Here is a 19926-nt window from a genome sequence, read left to right on the forward strand (position 1 = left end):
CTTACCCAAAGGTTTCAAATGGTTATTGGTCAAGCTACACCATGTTGCAAGATACGAAGAAGAAGAGAGAGAGAGAGAGAGAGAGAGAGAGAGAGAGAGAGAGATTACTGCACCCAATCTTTTACTAAAGGCAACCCAACTCCCCACAAAGCAGCTAGCTTAGTGCTTGAGTGACAAATTGAGAGAGAGATCTTAAGATGTTTTAGCCTTATGGGATTAGAACATAGATTTCCTTGTTCAGCCTTTAATCTCTGATTCACAGGGCTAGTGATACTAACAGCTTTTTGTTGGAGAGTGTAATATGGTTGTAGAGTATGTATTACTATCTTTGGTGCTTCCCTTTTTCTTGTGTACATAAGATTATTTATAAGGGGCACTTCTGTATTTTTTCAAGTGGTTAGAGTCAACTAATTTTTTTTTCAGGTGTAGTGAAGGGGGACGTCCCCTATATGTTGTATTCTTGCTACTTTCTTGCTAATGAAGCTTTTATTGTTCTTCTCGCTCTCTTTGCTCTTCTTCTTCATTCTTGTTCTTTGTTATTCTCTTGATTACGCCATGTACTTATGAATTTGTACACTTTTCAATATTCCATTTCACTCCTCTGTAGCAAACTACCAATATATAAAGGGATACATGTACATATATTAATAATATGCCTTATATATAATATTACTCTTAATGAATAAGCAATCACTCAGCATCAACATGTTCTCCACTCTTGTAACAAAACAAAAGAACTAGATACTGTTTGACTAGCTTAAGTCCATTATCAGGGTTTTAAACTCCCCAAGGAAAGCGCTAGTGTACACCAGCTTACCATAACATGGAGGTATTGTAATATCTCGCAAATTTTCCTTAAATTTAAAATTTTAATAAATGTAAATTTTAATAAAACAATGTAATTGTTATATGGAAATCGATATTAATGCTGACATTAGTGGATCTTGATATGGATTTTGGATCCATTGCCAAGATCCATGATCCATTTTTTATATGGATCTTGGATCCGTTGCCAAGATTTATTATCCATTTATGGTATGGATCATGGATCCAATGTCCAGATTCATGATCCATTCATTGTATGGATCTTGGACCTAATGCTAAGATCCATAACCCATTAGTGATATGAATCTTGAACCCACTGCCAAGACCCATAATCCAATTATGTTAGGGTAAACTATATTATTTAAAAAAAAGATATATTTTAATATATAGGTATATATGGATATATATAAAGGTGGGAAATTAGAAGAATTCATATTTAAATAGAAATCTTTTAATTTTAAATACTAGGGGACGTTCCCCCCTATGGGGAGTCCCAATATGACTATAAGTAGGGGGCGTGACCCCCCTCTCTCACTCAAAATCATTGCCTTAGGAAGAAAAAAAAATGGTGTGCCCTAGAGAGAGAGAGGAAGAAAAAGAGGAAAAGAGAAAGGGAGAGGAAGAGAAAAGGAAAAAAAAAGGAGAAACCGGAGCTTCCTCTCCAACGCCTCCTTCTCCTATTTTCGTAGATCTATAAGCAAAAAGGTGTGGGTTCTTCTCTTTTTCTGATACAACGAGGATTTAGCATGGGCTAAATCGCATAAGTTTAAGGGAAAATTGAATCTGCAATTTTCTGCATGTATAAAATCTGTATTTTCTGCGTTCTTGATGCATAAATCTGATATTTTGTATTCTTGAACATGCCTGTGATTTTATGCATGTATAAAATCTGTATTTTCTGCATTCTTGATGCATAAATCTGATTATTCTGTGTCCTTGAACATGCCTGCAATTTTCTGCATGTATAAAATTTGTATTTTCTGCATTCTTGATGCATAAATCTGATTATTCTGTGTCCTTGAACATGCCTGCAATTTTCTGCATGTATAAAATTTGTATTTTATGTGTTCTTGATGTATAAATCTGATTTTTCTGTGTTCTTGATCATGCCTGTGATTTTCTGCATGTATAACTTTGTATTATTTGCTTTCTTGATGCATAAATCTAATTTTTATACGTTCTTGAACAAAGATTTGCAGTATATATATATATATATATATATATATATATATATATATATATATATATAATGTGTGTGTGTGTGAGCTTGCAACCTGGACTGTATTTGTAGATGATATATCAGTCTGCAATTTTGCTGGTGTTCGCAGCCTGCAGCTGATACATCAGTCCGCAATTTCGCTGGTGTTTGCAGCTAGCAGCTGATATATCAGTCTACAACATTGATGTATATGCATATCAGTCTGCGACTTGGGTTACTTTCGCAATATAAAAACATGTATATTAGTTTGCGTGTTTGGCCATGTCCACAACTATAATATCATGTAGTTTTAGACTTAGTCAAATTGGGAGATTTCTGAAAATTTGGCTAAGTGTTGAAGAAAATTCGATAAATATTCGATATTAGGAATGTGATATTTGAGTCTGGGCTTGGCCCAGGTCTCATCAACAAGACCTAAACGAGCCAATTAAAAGGTGATAAAAAGTTTTATTTTTAAAACTTTAAAATCAAACAAAATTTGAGCAAAATTAGGGTTAAATTCGGAGGCGAAAATCGAATTTTACATCATTAGATGCGCCTCGAAATTTTGAGTTCAACGGTATTTTACTTTTTCGAATTCAGGCTACAGTTGGCCCAAAAATCGCATTTTTCAAAAAAAAGCCTGCCGCGACAGAGCTGAATCTAGATTGGATCGGATTGGATTTAATCCATATGATCGAAATTAATATGGATCTGTACTCAGTCCAAGACCCATATTAATTAGGATCTGATCCAACTTAAAATCCAAATGAATTTTGGATATGGATATGGATATGGATCTGGATCTCCAGATCCAAAATCCAGACTCAACGAAATTAAAGTTTTAAAATCAGAATAAAGGTTTAATTTGAAGATATTTAATATTAAAAAAACTCCCAGAGGGATAAGGCATCCTCTGAAATTTTTTGGGCAATTATTAATTAATAATTAATTATTTTAATATTAAAATTAAAATTAATAAATTCCAAAATTTAGTAGATAATGAGCAGCTAGGGTTCTAGAAGGGGGCATCAATCTCTAGAAGAGTCCAATGTTACTAAGAGGTAAAAAAATAAAAAAAGGTAATTACTAAAGAAGTTGGAAAAAAAATCAACAAAAAAAAAGAGAAAAGTTGAGGAAAAGTAGGAAAGTGAGATTGAAGATAGAATGGAAACTCTATCTCCAGACCCCCATGTGAGAAAGCCTAGAGGGGCGGCACCCTCTAGGGTCTCTCATTATTTAAACTAAAAAAAATCGTGAGATAGAGAAAGGGAGCAAGAAAAAGAGAGAGAGAGAGAGAGAGATTGGCGTGGAGAGGGGGCAACAGAAGCTCCATCAACATCTTCTACTTTCTTCGAGGATTAACCCACAACAAGGAAAAAGGTAGAGGTTCTTCTCTTCTTTCAAATGAGGAAAAAGAGCATAGATGGGTTACTATGCAATGTTTTAGTGAAAGTAAAGAAAGAAAAGGGAAATCTGATTTTTTTTTTGTGTATATATATATATACAGATTTACTCTTTTTCATTAAGATGCATATTCATGTTAACAATTTCCCTTTTTGGGAATACAAACTGGATATATATATATATATATATATATATATATATATATATATATATATATATATATATATATATATATTTTGTATATTCAGATCTGTCAATCTGGGCAGATCTGTTTACTTTTATAGGTAGACAGATCTGCCACACTTACTGCGGACAGATCTGCCATGTACACGCTTGTGCAGATCCGGTGCATGTGTGGTTTCAAAATATATATATAGTGGACCCAGCCGACTATCGGCTGGGCAACCACTTGTATGGTGAAGCCCAACCGACTGTGGACAGACTCGTCAGTTGCTCAGTCTCAGCCGACTGAGTAGGCTGGGTCGAGCCACATTATATATATATATATATATATATATATATATATATATATATATATATATATATATATATATATATATATATATATATATATATATATATATATATATATATATATAGTGAATGTTTTGTTCAATTGATTTATTGGATATGATCCCACTACTGTCCAGCATGTTTACATTTTTTATTAAGCCCAGCCAAGCACATGTTGGCTGGTCAAATTTATCTATTGTCAGGCCCGGTCGACCTGTGTTCGGCTGGGCAGATGCAAAGCCTGTCAAGCCCAGCCGAACTCTGTTTCAACTGAGCAGATTTGAAACCACAGAGAATCTGGGCCTGTTTGTTGGTGGCTAAGCCCAACTGAAACAGTCGGTTGGGCAGGGCTGCTTGTTGCCCAACCCCAAACGACTGGTTCGGCTGGGCTAAGTTATAGTATAAAAAAAATAATTACTATACATCCATAAAAATATATATAGAGGTACCAGTCAATGATCCAGAATTATAATTGTCGATACATATGCTAATTTTTCGCATGTCAACTATTCAGACTTCTTCTTGTTGCATGTTTAGATTTTTGACAGATTAAATACTCAGATTTGTGCAGGATAAATGTACTGATTTAGGCATGTTTAAAATCCTGATTTGTGTGTTACCACTATCCAGATTTACATATGTTACACATACTCATGTTCTAAATGTTCAGATTTATACATATATGTTGAATGATAGCTGCATACACGATTAATGTGTTATGTCACGCCTGCTTCATGTGACCAGAATGCATGTTTTCATGTAAGTTGTTAGGCATGCATATATGTAACCATGTGACAGAAAACATTATGTATATTATGCATGATTGGACTGACATGCATGCTTCCATACATTTGTTATGCATACCTTTGCATGCATATTCATGCGTCACAAAGTATCACAATGGTTTTACATGGCTTAGTGTCATACAAGACACCACATTCGTGCAGTATAAATGTGCATGTTACTAATGGTCGAATTTTTTAAAGTAGCTTATGAGGCATCAGCATAGGCATGTGCATATTTCAAGAAAATGTATGAGACAAACATGTGAGAACAAGACGTGTGTTTTCAAGCCTATGTTCATATGCATATGAAATTGTCATAATGTGTGTGAATGTATGCGCATTTGTGAGTATGTTGAATGATTGCATAAATTACATATTCACCGTGGTTTTTGCATGTGATGCATGAGTGGTCGAAATGTGCACTACTGTAGGCCATGTGGGTTGCGAGCAGGTGTTGCTCTAAGTTGTTAAATGCATTGCAAAAATTCATTTAAACTTATTGATTTTAAACTAATTACACTATTAAATATTGTAACAGACCAAGGTCCCGTATTGTGTTTTGCATGTTGATTTGCAAAACCAATCCTGTGTAAAGAACTTGTTTTTTGATAAAAAGATAAAATGAACAATACAGTATAATTAATGTTTCTTCCTGGATGCCTATGCCACAGTGTGGGAATCGTGTATGGCGGTTTTGGGGAACCGTGAGGATACTAAAACTTTGTTTGCGATTGGACCCTTAAACTCAACTAGGTGGTTCACCTTCCGGCCACGATTTTAAGGACATTTCGCCACTTTGCCTGGGGGCGGTGTATAGATACAACTATTGTTATTGGTATACCAAAAAAGTAGCATCAGCAGATGTTAATTTTCCTAGAGTCCCGACATTAGATGTTGATTTCTAATGTTTCGATGGATGGTGTTGATTCTTGATATTAGCCGAGGGTCAAGTGTGAAACTCAATAATAAAAATACAAATTATATGATAAGCTACAACTGGAAACCTAACTTAAACTTCGGAAATTGTTGTGCTCATTTTTTAGTATCTGCGGGCTCTAATGGAAAGTAGAACTAAAATTGTGTACATTTAATAGGGACATGCATACAAAAAAAACTCTGATAAAAGATAATAATTTACTCATACATGTGCGTTGATATCATGCATATTCTTGTTCTGCATTAGATCATGCATCGTTATCTGTTCTTTTAAATGTGGTATCTTGTTATTGCATGATAAATATTTTCTAATGCATGAATAGTTAGATAAATTATGATTTTGTTGTAGATGTAATCGTCTAAAAATGTTGTTTAAATCTAATTTATGTTCTTCTTACTTAGTTGAATCATTAGAAGAATTCGTACGCAGGACCTATGATTTTGACACCGTATGTTTTATGTTTTTCACAACCTCTGAGGCCCCGTGATAAGATCAGATACTTCGAAGAGCTACGAGGATTGCGTGACCGCGTTGACATATGTTTCCTTGGACAGAGTGGCTCCATTTAGTTTTATTTGATGTTCATTGCTATTATTCTTAGACATTCATTAATAATGAATAAAGTTGGTTTGTTTTGGTTAAAGGTTAGTGTAAGATCTCTTATGGTTGTGGATGTGGTTCTGACTGTAAGACCCTAGGTCTCTGCGTTTGTTTTCGTAATTGTTTAAAAAAAAATCATTTTTCCACGGGTATGAGTTGGGGTTGTTACAACATTGATGTACGTGTATATAAGTCTGCGTCTTGGGTTACTTTCGCAACGTAAAAACAAGTATATCAGTCTACAAGTTGGACTGTGTTCGTAGACAATATATATATATATATATATATATATATATATATATATATATATATATATATATATATATATATCAGCATGCGATCTCAACTGTGTTCACAGCCTTGATACATATGTATATCAGTCTGTGATTTGGGTTGTGTTCACAACCCTTATATATATGTATATCAGCTTATGATTTGGACTATCTTCGTAACATTAATATATATATATATATACAACAATCTGCAATCTTGATAGTAGATGCAACATACATATGCATATCTGTTTGCGATCTTATGAGTGATCGCAGCACAAATATATATATATATATATATATATATATATATATGTGTGTGTGTGTGTGTGTGTGTGTGTGTGCAAGTCTTGATTTTTGTTTGCAGCAAGAGCATATATATGTATGTGATTTGTCTACGACCTGGTTAGAGTTCGCAGCATATATATATATATATATATATATATATATATATATATATATATATATATATATGTCTACGATTTTGATAACCTTCACAACATATACATATATACTACTATCTGCAATTTTGATAATGATCTCCGCACAAATGTATATATAGCTGTCGGCGATTTTGAGAATGTTCACAACAGATATATATATATAGTTTTCTGCAATATTTACAGTGTTCACAGCATAGATATATATATATATATATATCCCTGCGATCTTGAGAGTATATATACATAACTGTCTTTAATCTTGACAGCACTTACAACATAAATATATATATATACATGTGTTTCTGATCTTGTTAGAGTTTGCAGCAAAAATATATCATGAACAGTTATTCTGTGAATTTTCAACTGTTATGACTTCTCTGACAGTATGGTAAGACTATTATACATGGTTCAATATGCATTCATTAAATTGTCGTGATTATGAACATGAAAAGTTGATTATTTATGAGTGTTCACTAAAAAAAACTCTTGCAATGCTATCTGATTGTAGAAATGTCTGAATCACTGATACGCCTTTTGAGGCTATGAGCATTGCTCATGAAATGTTAAATTGTAATTTACATTGCAATGATTTTGTTGAAAAAATTGGTTTTGAAATAATTATATTGTTGATGTGACAGAGCAAGGGCCCAAAATTGTTATTGATGCAGAGCAGGCTGTACCGCGTGACCCTGGCACGGTCAGGGAACCCGACCCACCACAAGGGATGAGCGATCGGACCCAGCAGCAGGATTCGATCACAGGTAAGGTGACCCGATGCAGGGATGTACTGCACACCTACTCCAGAAGAGGGAAGGCCCGGATCGCCACCGATCTGGTTCCAAAATGAAGCTATCTCGGGTCCGGATCCAGACCCGAGACCCAGATCCAGTAGTCGTCTTTAAAAGCCATGTCTAGGGTTGCGTGAAGGGGGATTGAAGAATTGCAGCAGCCTTTGATTTTTCTGTTTTGTTTTCTTCCAACTGTCCCTTCCTTTACTTTCTTTATTCCATTCTATTGTTGATCCTTTAGTTTACATTCTTTAATGTTCATTTGAAACTTCCATTGAATAAACAAGCCTCATCATTTTCGGTGGGCCTTTTCTTTATTTTTCTGCACATCGCACGAACACGAGGGTCGTGCCTCGTCAGTCAACATCAAGGAACGTGAAACTCGAGCCTCCTCGCTGCATCAAAGTGGTATCAGAGCCCACGGTTTTCCTCCTTCGACAATGACATGGGTCAAGAGGCGAGGAGCGATCCGGCGACTGAAAAGGAATGGGAGGCGACTGGCAGCGAAGATCCAATGGCGAAGGTGATGGCCATGATGACCAAAGTTCAAGAGGGTATGACGCGCGTAAGTAAGGACATCGCCGGTGTGTCGAAGCGTATGGACAGGGTCGAAGCGCGAATGGGTGGCCTTGAATCCAAAGTAGATGCGTATGCGGTGCTATTGAACCAGTTAGGCACGCGCGCGAACAACCCCGATGATGTTGTCGTCGTCGATCCAGCCTCGGTGGCCCTCCAACACAAGGTGTGACGAGAAGGCATTGAGGAAACCCTTCACAGGGATGCAGGTTGCGGCAGTTCTCCCCATCCGATACCTCTCCTCCATCTCGAATCAGCAGCGACCGCGAGTCGCCCAGTTCCGGGTTCCCTCCCACCGAACCATCAAGGTGTGAATGCACCCCAGCCGTGGCAGCGAGTCCCTGCGACTGCATCGCAGGCTGGGCCCGAGCTACAGGACCACAACGTTACGCTGGGTCTTGCCCCAAGCCTGGGCTCGTGGCCTCGCGCTGGGGAGCTCGTGCCATAGGGTGGGTCGGACCTGCAGGGTCCCGACGTCCAGCTGGGCACTGCTGAGGACCCGGGTTCCTCCGTCCGACCCGGAAAGGCTGTGACCTTTCCCCTTGAGCCCGTGCGTGGGAGCCGTAAGGCGGCAAACCCAGGAGTGGGAGCAGGGGGGCTGTGTGGACAAATCTGGACCCAAGAGGGTCCAGACCCGAGTTCGTGAACATGGGGCCCGGGCTTGGGTCTCGTGAACCATTTTTTGGGTCCCCGGGAGCGGGTCAGAGTTCTGAACCTACTTACCCGACCTACCCAATTGGGAATGGTTCGCGGTTCGCCTCGAACCAGACCCAACCCGTTAGTTTTGACCCACAAAATGGATCCCATACCGACCCAAACCCATATCGGACTCGAACTCGGACCCGGACGGAGCTCCAATTTGGATTTGAGCCGAGTCAAAATCAAACCCATAATCATATGGATCGTGGATAGAGTTCAAACCAAGCCTTTTATCCCCACAACTTGATCTTCGATCCAACCTATCCAAATCTGAGTCCGACGAGTAGTTTAGGAATAGACCCGATCCACATCCAATCGGGTGAATCAACCCAATATTATACCAACCAGACCCTATACTCGAACCAACCCATTAACCCAACCCTGATCCAGAACCCAATACCGTATCCGACCCAACACCACTATCCTAACCCAAACCCATATTATCCCATTCCTACCCACCTAGAGCCCGATACCCATCCACCTTACTTTGGACCCCCTGTCATCCTGGTGCCCCAACGCCGACCGTAGATGGCTCCCGCCCATGGACAAGCCAGACCGAGGCAAATTCAGTAGGGACCGGCGCGACCTGAGCGCCGACTACCTGTCGGAGTACGTCAACACCAGTCGCCAGGCGAGCAGGACCGCAACGATGAAGCAGTGTGGGGACGATGATACTTTCTAGAATGAGTACCCCGCAGGCATGGTGAAGGTCCGCCAGCAGAGAGCACTAGAGCGCCCCTCCACATACGGGGTGAAGCTGGAGCTTCTAGAGTTCGCAGGTCGGTTCGATACGGAGCAGTTCTTCGACTGGTCTTATGCCGTCCAGTTCTTCTTTGACTATCACGATGTAGCTGAGCACCGTCGTGTCTCCCTAACCTCCACTCGATTGAGAGGACTAGCATAGACATGGTGGGTTAAGCTGCAGAGGTCGAGGGAGCAACAGAGACTAGAGCGCGTGCAATCGTGAGAAGAGATGCAGAGCTTGATGCAGTCCAAGTTCGTGTCGTCAGATCACGCCGAATGAGCCTACAAAGAGTACCTCACCTTGTGTCAGGGTACCCGAACTGTGGCAGAGTACACTACTGAGTTCCATTATCTTTCTCTACGAGTGCAGATCGAGGAAACCGCCCACCAGCAGGTCACGAGGTACATTTTTGGTCTCTGTTCTGCCATTTCTGATGACTTTAGTTGTATCGCAGTCGAGTCAATATATCAGGCAAGCAGTTATGCCATGAATGTAGAGGAAAAGTTGAAGAGGAGACAGGAATACAGGATCACCCGTAGTGACCAGTCTAGTCGACCCAAGTTGAGTTTCCCAACCAAGGGAGCGAGCTCTCTTAGGAAGGAAGACTCAAAGTCCACCCCTAGAGTTGACCCTAGCAAACCCGACCAGTCTGGACCCGCTTACCACACTAGATCCAAAGCCAAGTCTAGTGAGTCTACTATTCATTGTTTTAGGTGTCGGAGTTAGGTCATGTTGCGTCCAAGTGCCCTACCATGAGCAAGAATACACACTTTGTAGAGGGTATCGTAGAGTCGGTGTCTGATAGTGAGAGTGAGAGTGAGAGTGAGAGTGATTCGTTTATTGAGGGGGAGGACGAGAGGGAAGTTGTAGAGTTCGACGGTAACGTTAAAAATTTGTTGTTCATCCGTCATGTGTTGACCGCACCCCGGGAGTCGGCCCCATCAAAATGGTTGAGGAATAATATTTTTAGAACCCGGTGCAACTGTGAGAGTCACGCGTGTGACGTTATCATTGATACCGGAGCATGCGAGAATATGGTGTCCGAGAGTATAGTGTCTACCTTGAACCTAAAAACCGAGAAACTGTCCCAACCCTATAAGATGGCTTGGTTAAAGAAGCGAAATAAGGTCCTCATCAACCAGCGTTGTTTAGTTCAGTTTTCTATGGGAGAACACTACCACGATGAGGTGAGGTGTGGTGTGATGTAGCCCCCATGCACGCGTGTCACATCCTTTTGGGAGGTCCATGGCAGTTTGACCGCAAGACCATTCATGATGGTCGTAGGAACACGTACTCGTTCATATTTAAGGGTCATAAGATAGTCCTTCCCGTCAAGGAGACCGGGTTTCCCACGGTGGATAAGCCTGAGCGAGTTCCCCGACTTGCAGACCTATCCTACTGGTCTTTCTTGGACCATTGTCGGGAGGATGGTTATTGTTATGCCCTTGTGGCCAAGCCGTTGACGAGTACGCCCTTGCCCGTTCCCGCGAATGTCGTGGCTCTTATTGATGAGTTTCACGACATTATGACAGAAGACCTCCCAGATGGCCTTCCTTCCATGCGAATTGTGCAGCATGCTATTGATTTTGTGCCAGGGTCGAGTCTCCCCAATCTCCCCGCATATCACGTGAACCCATCCGAGCATGCCGAGTTGTTGAGGCAGGTTCAGGAGTTACTCCAGAAGGGCTTTATTCGTGAGAGTGTGAGCCCTTGTGCAGTGCCTGCCCTGCTCACTCCTAAGAAAGACGGGTCCATGCGCATGTGTGTCGATAGTCGAGCGATCAATCGCATAACTGTCAAATACCGTTTTCCCAACCCCCGTTTGGACGATATGTTTGATATGTTGTCTGGTGCTTCCATTTTCTCCAAAATAGACAGATTCGTATCCGAAAGGGGGATGAGTGGAAGACAGCATTCAAGACACGTGATGGATTGTACGAGTGGTTAGTCATGCAATTTGGGTTATCTAATGCCCCAAGTACTTTCATGAATATGATGACCCAAGTGTTGCGTCCCTGAATAGGAAAGTTTGTCGTTGTGTATTTTGATGATATCTTGATTTATAGCTCATCTTTGTCTGCCCATTTGAGTCACCTGCGTCAGGTCCTAGAGATTTTAAGGAGTGAAAAGTTGTACGCCAATGCCAAAAAGTGTGAGTTTATGACGTCAAGTGTCGTGTTCTTAGGTTTTATGGTGTCTTCCGATAGAGTTAAGGCAGATCCTGCGAAAGTCCGTGCGATCGTAGATTGGCCTACCCCAAAGACTATAAGAGAGATCCGTAGCTTCCACGGGTTAGCCACTTTGTACCATCGTTTTGTGCGAAATTTCAGCACCCTCTTGGCCCCTATCACGGAATGCCTAAAGGGTACTAGCTTCCATTGGACGCCTGTCGCGGGAAAGGCCTTTACAATCATCAAAGAAACAATGACTAGTGCCCCTATCTTAGCCCTTCCTGATTTCAATGCAGTCTTTGAGGTGGAGTGTGATGCCTCTGAAGTGGGAATTGGCGCTGTCTTAAGTTAGAACCGTCGACCTGTTGCTTTCTTTAGTGAGAAGTCGACTCAGTCCAAGTGTCAGTATTCCACTTATGACGTTGAGTTTTATGTCGTTGTACAAGCCCTTCGTTATTGGAGGCATTATCTCATTTATAAGGAGTTTGTCTTGTACACGGATCATGAGGCATTGAAGTATCTAAATAGTCAAAAGAAGCTAAGTGCTCGTCATGCCAAGTGGGTCAGTTTCTTGCAAGAGTACACATTCACGATTCGCCATCAATCTGGTACTCTGAACAAGGTGGCAAACGCTCTTAGTAGGAAGAACAGCCTTCTGATGACTATGTCAGTGCAGGTCATTAGGTTCGAGCAGTGCAAAGAGTTATACCCGACAGACCCTGATTTCCAGCAAGCCTGAGAAGGGTGCCTCTCCTCTGATCGCACCGTCGACCACCGTTTTAGTAGTCATAATGGTTACCACTTTCGTGGAAACAAGTTATGTGTGCTTGATTTCTCTCTTAGGCTTCAGTTGATTTTCGAGTTACATGAAGGGGGGCTAGTTGGGCATTTTGGACATGATAAGATGCTCGCTCTTTTAGATGAACGATACTTTTGGCCCAAAATGCGCAAAGATGTCAAGTTCGTTCAAAGTTGTCATGTGTGTCAAGTGTCTAAGGGTCATCGTCAGAATAGTGGTCTGTATACTCCGTTACCCATCCCTGAGCATTTGTGAGAGCACGTGTCCATGGATTTCATCGTGGGTCTTCCCAAAACCCCGCGTCATTTTGATTCAATTTTAGTCGTTGTTGACCGGTTCTCCAAAATGGTTATTTTTATCTCGTGTAAGCGAATCACCGACGCCTCATTAGTAGCTTCCTATTACTTCAAGGACGTCGCCCATTTCCATGGTTTACCCCACACGATCACCTTCGATCGTGACACGCATTTTATGAGTCATTTTTTAAAATCGTTATGGGCCTTGTTGAAGACCAAGCTTCAGTTCGGTAGTGTGTACTATCCACAAACCGATGGTCAAACCGAAGTTGTGAACCACACCTTAGGGAACTTGTTACAGAGTCTAGTAGGGAAAAATGTCAAAACCTGGAACCTAGTATTGCCTCAAGCCGAGTTTGCATATAACAGTTTCATCAACAGGTCCACAGGCAAGTCTCATTTCCAAGTGGTTTATGGGCGGTCACCCACTCATGTAGTTGACTTAGCACCTGTGTCTATTATCCCTGATCCAGCCCCAAATGCATTTGATGATATTGAATACATGCGTGATATCCACAAACAAGTCCAAGCCAAGCTAATTGAGAGTTACGAAGCCTACAAAGCTTTTGTTGACCAAGGTCGTCGCGATATCCAGTTTCAAGTTGGTCAGTTCATTTGGGTTTATCTACGTCCTGAGCGTTTCCCAGTGGGTACTTATAGTAAACTGAGTCCTAAGAAATATGGCCCATTCAAGGTCCTCCGTCGATTGGGTCCTAATGCCTACCTCCTAGAACTGCCCGAAGATTGGAACATTTCTCGGATTTTCAATGTGTCTGATCTATATGCTTATTGTAGGGACAACAAGTCGTCAGAGTCGACTTCTTCTCAACCAAGGGAGAATGATGCACAGCAGGCTGTACCGCGTGACCCTGGCACGGCCAGGGAACCCGACCCACCACAAGGGATGGATGATCGGATCCAGCAACAGGATCCGATCACAGGTAAGGCGACCCGATGCAGGGATGTACTGCACACCTACTCCAGAAGAGGGAAGGCCCGGATCGCCACTGATCTGGTTCCAAAATGAAGTTGTCTCGGATCCGGATCCGGACCCGAGACCCGAATCCAGTGGTCGTCTTTAAAAGCCCTGTCTAGGATTGCGTGAAGCAAGGTTTTAAAACCCGTGACTCGGAACTCGACTCGTTCTTTATTGACTCGTGACTCGACGGGTCAACTCGGTGACTCGGACCGGGTTTTGTTAACTTTTGATTTTAAAAGAAAAACAATATATAATTTGTCTGAAACCATGTTTTTGAGTAAATATAGTCTCCAAATGTCTGTAAGAATATAAAAACAACTGCAAAGAGCTATAGAGGTTTGCTTGAATAATTGAATTTGATATTTATACAAGCACTTTGACTAATTCATGACTTGAATTAGAGGATTTGGTCACTATGAGTTCAGTCTGCTACTACCTAAAGTTCCTAAAATGGCCAATCATATATGCTAGCTTGTTTTAAAAGTTTTAATTCCCTCTCTAACAAATCCATAAATGTAAAACAGGGATATATGTGCATATTGAAAGTTTACAGAATGCCCAATATCAACATAAATAAGCAATTTTCTCATGTATAAAACTATGCAAGAAATATATTAATGGCACAACTATAAAAAGACTACTAATATTTGAATATGTACAATGCTTGTTCACATAACAAATGGATGATGAAACCTAAATGTGACTTCCCATAGGCACAGTTGACCCGCCATATATAGTGAGAATCATTTCTTTAAAATATTTTGCTAGAATAAGTTGATAACACAGGGTGAACAGTAGTTCGAACAACATGGCGATTTTATTCTATGGATTTAAATGTTTTTTTATCTTTAAATGATTTTTATTTTCTTTTTTATACAAAATCTGGGGGTAACCCTTGTTAAAATATATGTACTTATATATTTCAAAACTGTAATTTGAAACTCAAAAAACAAATTTCAAACATCCCAAAACTCGACCGAGTCAAGCCGAGTCAGGCTGAGTCAAGCCGAGTCAAGCCCGAGTTTTGGCAAACCGAGTTTGCCTTACCGGGTTGACTCGCTGGAGGGGCGAGCCGAGCCGAGTCAGCCGAGTCAACGAGTTGACTCGGCGAGATTTAAAACACTGGCGTGAAGGGGGATTGAAGAATTGCAGCAGCCTTTGATTTTTCTGTTTTGTTTTCTTCCAGCCGTCCCTTCCTTTACTTTCTTTATTCCATTCTATTGTTGATCCTTTAGTTTACATTCTTTAATGTTCATTTGAAATTTTCATTGAATAAACAAGCCTCATCATTTTCGGTGGGCCTTTTCTTTACTTTTCTACACATCGCACCAACACAAGGGTCGTGCCTCGTCAGTCAACATCAAGGAACGTGAAATCGAGCCTCCTCGTTGCATCAGTTATTGCATGTGGATTTGCATAATTGTTCTTGTGTGAAGAACTTTGAATTCATTAAAAATGGTAAAAGAGACCAAACAACGTAATAATTTTCTTCTTTGATGTCCCTCTAAAAGGGTAGAAACCTTGGATGACGGTCATGGAGTACCGTAAGGATACTAAACACCATGTGTGTTTGTTGTCCTCAAGAATCCGATGTGTGGTTCATGTTGTTGACTCAACTGCGGTTATTGGTATACCATGAAAGTGGCGGCAATGGATGTTGATTTTCTTATTATCCCGGTATTAGGTGATGATTTTAATGTTCCGATTGATGGTGATGATTTCTAATATCGATCGAGAAACAAATGCAAAACCCAGTAAATAAAATACAAATTGTGTGATAAGTTACTACTGAGAACTGTCTTACCTCAGGAATTTTGCCCGTTTTGAGTATCTGTGGGTTGTTAAAAAAGTGGACATTAAATATTTATATGCATTAAATAGGAACATGCGTGCAAAAGAAAATATCGATTAATGAACTTAAAAGATATTCATGCATGTTGTACCAATTCATGCATCTTTAAATGTTTATTTTAGCATGAAATTTCTATTTGCTTGCTTAAACTCCTTGGATGGTAAGTTTGTTCTGATGATGTGTTATTTGTGAGTCCTTTTAAACTTGTGTTTGATTTACTTTATGTTATTTCCTTACTATTGGAATTTGAGAAGGTCTCGTACAAGCAAGAACTTTAGTTTTTACGTGGTTTTTAAAAAAATGTTTTTCAGGTACTGAGACGCCATGATGGAGGGACTGAGTGGCTAGAGGGCACGAGGGTTATGATCTGGTGGCCCGAGTTCTAACATACCCTGGAGAATTTGTTTTGATTAGAAAACTATGTAGAACTTAATTGAAATTATTTGATTGAGTAAATACAATTTCAGTTCATGGTTTAAAATTTCTATGTCTGAAATGGTTGATGGGTTGTGAATATTAAATTTGTAATGTGCCCCGAGTCCTTGGAATGTTTTCCGCAAATGTAAAAAAAACAAAAAAGCCTGCATTTTTTAATGGTTGGTTTGGGGTCATTACAGGTATGGCAGACTATTTGGTTTCTAGATTTTGCAATTTGACCATTGAAGGAAATTGTGTACAAATACACTTTATACTCATTAGCTATTTATTTCTGAAGACTCGCAGGCTCTACACATCCACAAGAGGGGCATTCTACCAATTATATTTTGCTATATTTGTGTACAATGCCAATTTCAGTATAAATGAACAGCACATAGTTATATTTTTAGCAGGCTGAATTTATGCCAGAAACTTGAAATAAGTTCCATCTGAAACAAGAAATGCAAAATGGGTATTAAGACAGAAGAAAACATGTTAAGAAAAAACTATGCTTTGACATTAAAAAAAGAAGAATAACTAGGTCTTTCTCAATAACAAGAAAGAGGTTGAACAAATTGCAATAACAATTTCCCAGGTGAAAAATCAGAATTTTACAGATTCAGATGTAACATATAGCAACAAACAAAAATGACTTAGATGCGAAGACTTGAACAATAGAAAATTCACTGTTTAACTGTGAAACTTGTCAGTTTTCTGATATGGATTGCACAATTTAAAATTTGTATATTCAAATCACACACACATCTCCAATGCACAGAAAGTAGGCTGAAATGAACAGCAAGAACACAAAGATGTGAATTTTTATGAAGCAGTATCAGCATTGACAATGAGAAGATTGAGAGAGAAGATCAGAGACCTGCAAGTAGTCTCTGGACCAATCTTCTGCCAATAAACCCTGTGGCCCCTGTGATGGACACAGTCATTTGATTGCTCTGAAGAAAACACAAAGTGGTTAATAGTCAATTTACTTGAATTTTCTAAAGAATTATTAAGTCTTCCCTTTTCTAGAAGTATGCCAAAAAAAGATCCATGGCATTGACCATCTTAAAAAAGAGCAGAGAGAAAACTAGCAAATTAGCTTGGTGAGCCTTCTTAAAAGAAAAGGAGCTAAACTAGAAATATAATCAGGACATATTGTAGTCTATGACATAACTCCGATGCACACATTATGCCCATGAGGTGGCACAGAAAAAATATATACATATGCACACACACACACACACACACACACACACACATATATATATATATGGTGATAAAACAAATAAAACATCTAAAGGATTATGTTAAGTCGACTTTTCCAGTCATTTTAAGGAACCTGTGTTGATCACAAGAAATAGCAGTACCTGCACCTGTTCTATCAATCAGGAAGTCCTAAACACCAGCATGAGCTTTGGTGTCAAACATGGGCACAATGTGTCAGATGCATTGGGCCTTGAAAAGTTAGGTATGTGTGTATATATATATACATATAAATAATGTAGGGAGAGTATTAAAATGTTTATCGGATTGATAGAATTATGAGTTTTGCTTGGTTTATCTTCTTGATCAGTTCAAATGCATGTGCGATAAGTCATGCCCCTTATGCAAAACAGTGTGTTTCATGCTTGAATTGTGAGGCAAACATCTTGCTTCTAGTGTCCCTCGTATCTGTCATTCTATGTTACCTAGACACTCCTTGAGGTACACCATATCGGCGTCCAGCCATGTACAACACAACAGTGAGATTCACACATTGAGCTTTGGATCATGTGATCATGACGTGCATGTAGGTTTTTTAAGATCTTCAAAGATCGATGGCCCAAAATATGAAAAAGTTTCATATGAAAAATAGCATTTTTACATCCAGAAAACATTATTGAATGTGTTATTCCTGTCAAATATACTACGTTGAATATATTTATGAGGTCTGATTGAGAAGATGCAGCCTACAGCCATGGTTTTTATTAGGTGGGTGTAGGTACACCTAGGCTACACACACACACACACACACACACACACACACACATATATATATATATATATATATGAATGTCAAAGAAGGAAAAAGTGAAGAAAAAACATAACATGATTGAAAAAGGAAAAAAAAGGTCTAGAGGTTGACATTGCTCAAGATATAATTGAAAATGGCAAAAGAAAAACAAATGTTGATTATAAAGTATTGCACTTAAGTGTAAGTATCCATACAATACATGTGGAGTGTCTGACATTTGAAATGTAATGCCCAGCATATCCAACAGTGTTGGACACTTCGAAGTTTGAAATACCCGTATCTGAGTTGTGTCAAAGTGTGTCAATCTCAGTGTTGTGTCCAACACGACCGATATGCTGGACCTCAAGGAGTGTCTAGGTAACATACGATGACAGATACGAGGGACACTAGAAGCAAGATGTTTGCCTCGCCATTCAAGCACGAAACATGCGGGCATGCACGAAGGGCATGACTTACTGCACATGCATTTGAACTAATCAAGATAGGCAATCCAAGTAAAACTCATAATTCTATCAATCCAAACAATATTTTGACACACTCTTTCCTGAGTTCAGACTTCAGAGTGCATGCAATGGGAAACCCTTTCTCGTGAAGCAGGAACTGCGAACAATTAACAGTGGAAGCGCAACAAATTTAAGTCTATACCAACCAACTAAAATCAGATGTAAATCCTCGCATTTGTAACTAACCAAAGAGCGTAAAAAATGAAAATGGAGATAGATTCAGCACAAGAGTGCAGGATGGCAAGTGAAACAAAATCACACCAACAAACAACAAACAGAAAAGGAAAGCCTCAAATTTATCGGATTATAAACAACACAAAAAAATGAATTTTATGTGTAAGGATTCACGTCAAAAAACAAAATTCCCAGTTTTTTCAAAGAGGAGAAAAATAGAAACAATCCAGCATTACAAGTGAATGAAACAGCGAAGAGGAATGTACTGAAACCGGAGAAAGGGGAAACAAGGAAAGCTTTTGAAGTAAGAAATAGGGAGTGAATTACCGACGAGGGGTCGTTGTTGGCGTCCTTGACGCGCACGGAGCGAGGTTTTGGAGCACCATTTGCCTAGAAAAAAACATAAGAGAGATTTGTCATGATGAACAGAAACCAAAGAGAGAGAGAGAGAGAACCAATGTGGGACGTGGGACGCTGGGAAGAGGGCGTGCGGCGTCGGTGCGCCTGAAACTTGCTCGGAAGAGCTCCATTGGAAACTCTCTCTCTCTCTCTCTCTCTCTCTCTCTCTCTCTCTCAGAGGCTCCCTCGTGTTCGCTTGACAGCCACAGCACCAAATGAAATGAGGTTGAGGCTTGAGCACAAGTTGACAGTAATACAAAAGAGGTGAGAGAACCTGATCACAATGTCTGGTGGCGGCAAGCTTGCAGCTACGACTACAAGCCAGTAAGATTAGCCGGGCCCACCTCACCCCGTAAAAAACTTTGTTACTCTCTCTCTCTCTCTCTAAAACCGGGTACCAGCCACCGAGTGTCAGCGGCTGAACCTTAGGTCCGGCACTTAGTATAAGTGCTAAGCAAAGCCTAATGCGTGGGGCAAAGTAGTGAGGCAAGCGCCTATGGTGAATTCCCAACCTGTGCCTTGCACGAGAAGGGG

General features: G+C 40.0%; 1 protein-coding gene across 2 annotated transcripts in view; it reads right to left on the bottom strand.

Moving 5' to 3' along the window:
• SULA (NAD(P)-binding Rossmann-fold superfamily protein) overlaps window positions 1-19677 on the bottom strand; it is a 65279-nt gene extending 45602 nt beyond the window's left edge. For both annotated transcript variants that reach the window (XR_016432375.1, XM_090008819.1), the window contains exons 1-3: window positions 19449-19677; window positions 19321-19383; window positions 17180-17255 (exon numbers count right to left, since the gene is read on the bottom strand). Coding sequence is in view for 1 of the 2 variants with exons in the window: in XM_090008819.1 (XP_089864945.1) it covers window positions 17180-17255; window positions 19321-19383; window positions 19449-19523 (214 nt within the window). In the remaining variant the exon portion in view is untranslated. The remainder of the gene's footprint in view (window positions 1-17179; window positions 17256-19320; window positions 19384-19448) is intronic.
• Window positions 19678-19926: the final 249 nt, after the last annotated feature.

This window comes from Nuphar pumila, chromosome 6 (assembly GCF_984573655.1).
Source record: "Nuphar pumila chromosome 6, dmNupPumi1.hap1.1, whole genome shotgun sequence".
Taxonomy (NCBI): Eukaryota; Viridiplantae; Streptophyta; class Magnoliopsida; order Nymphaeales; family Nymphaeaceae; genus Nuphar; species Nuphar pumila.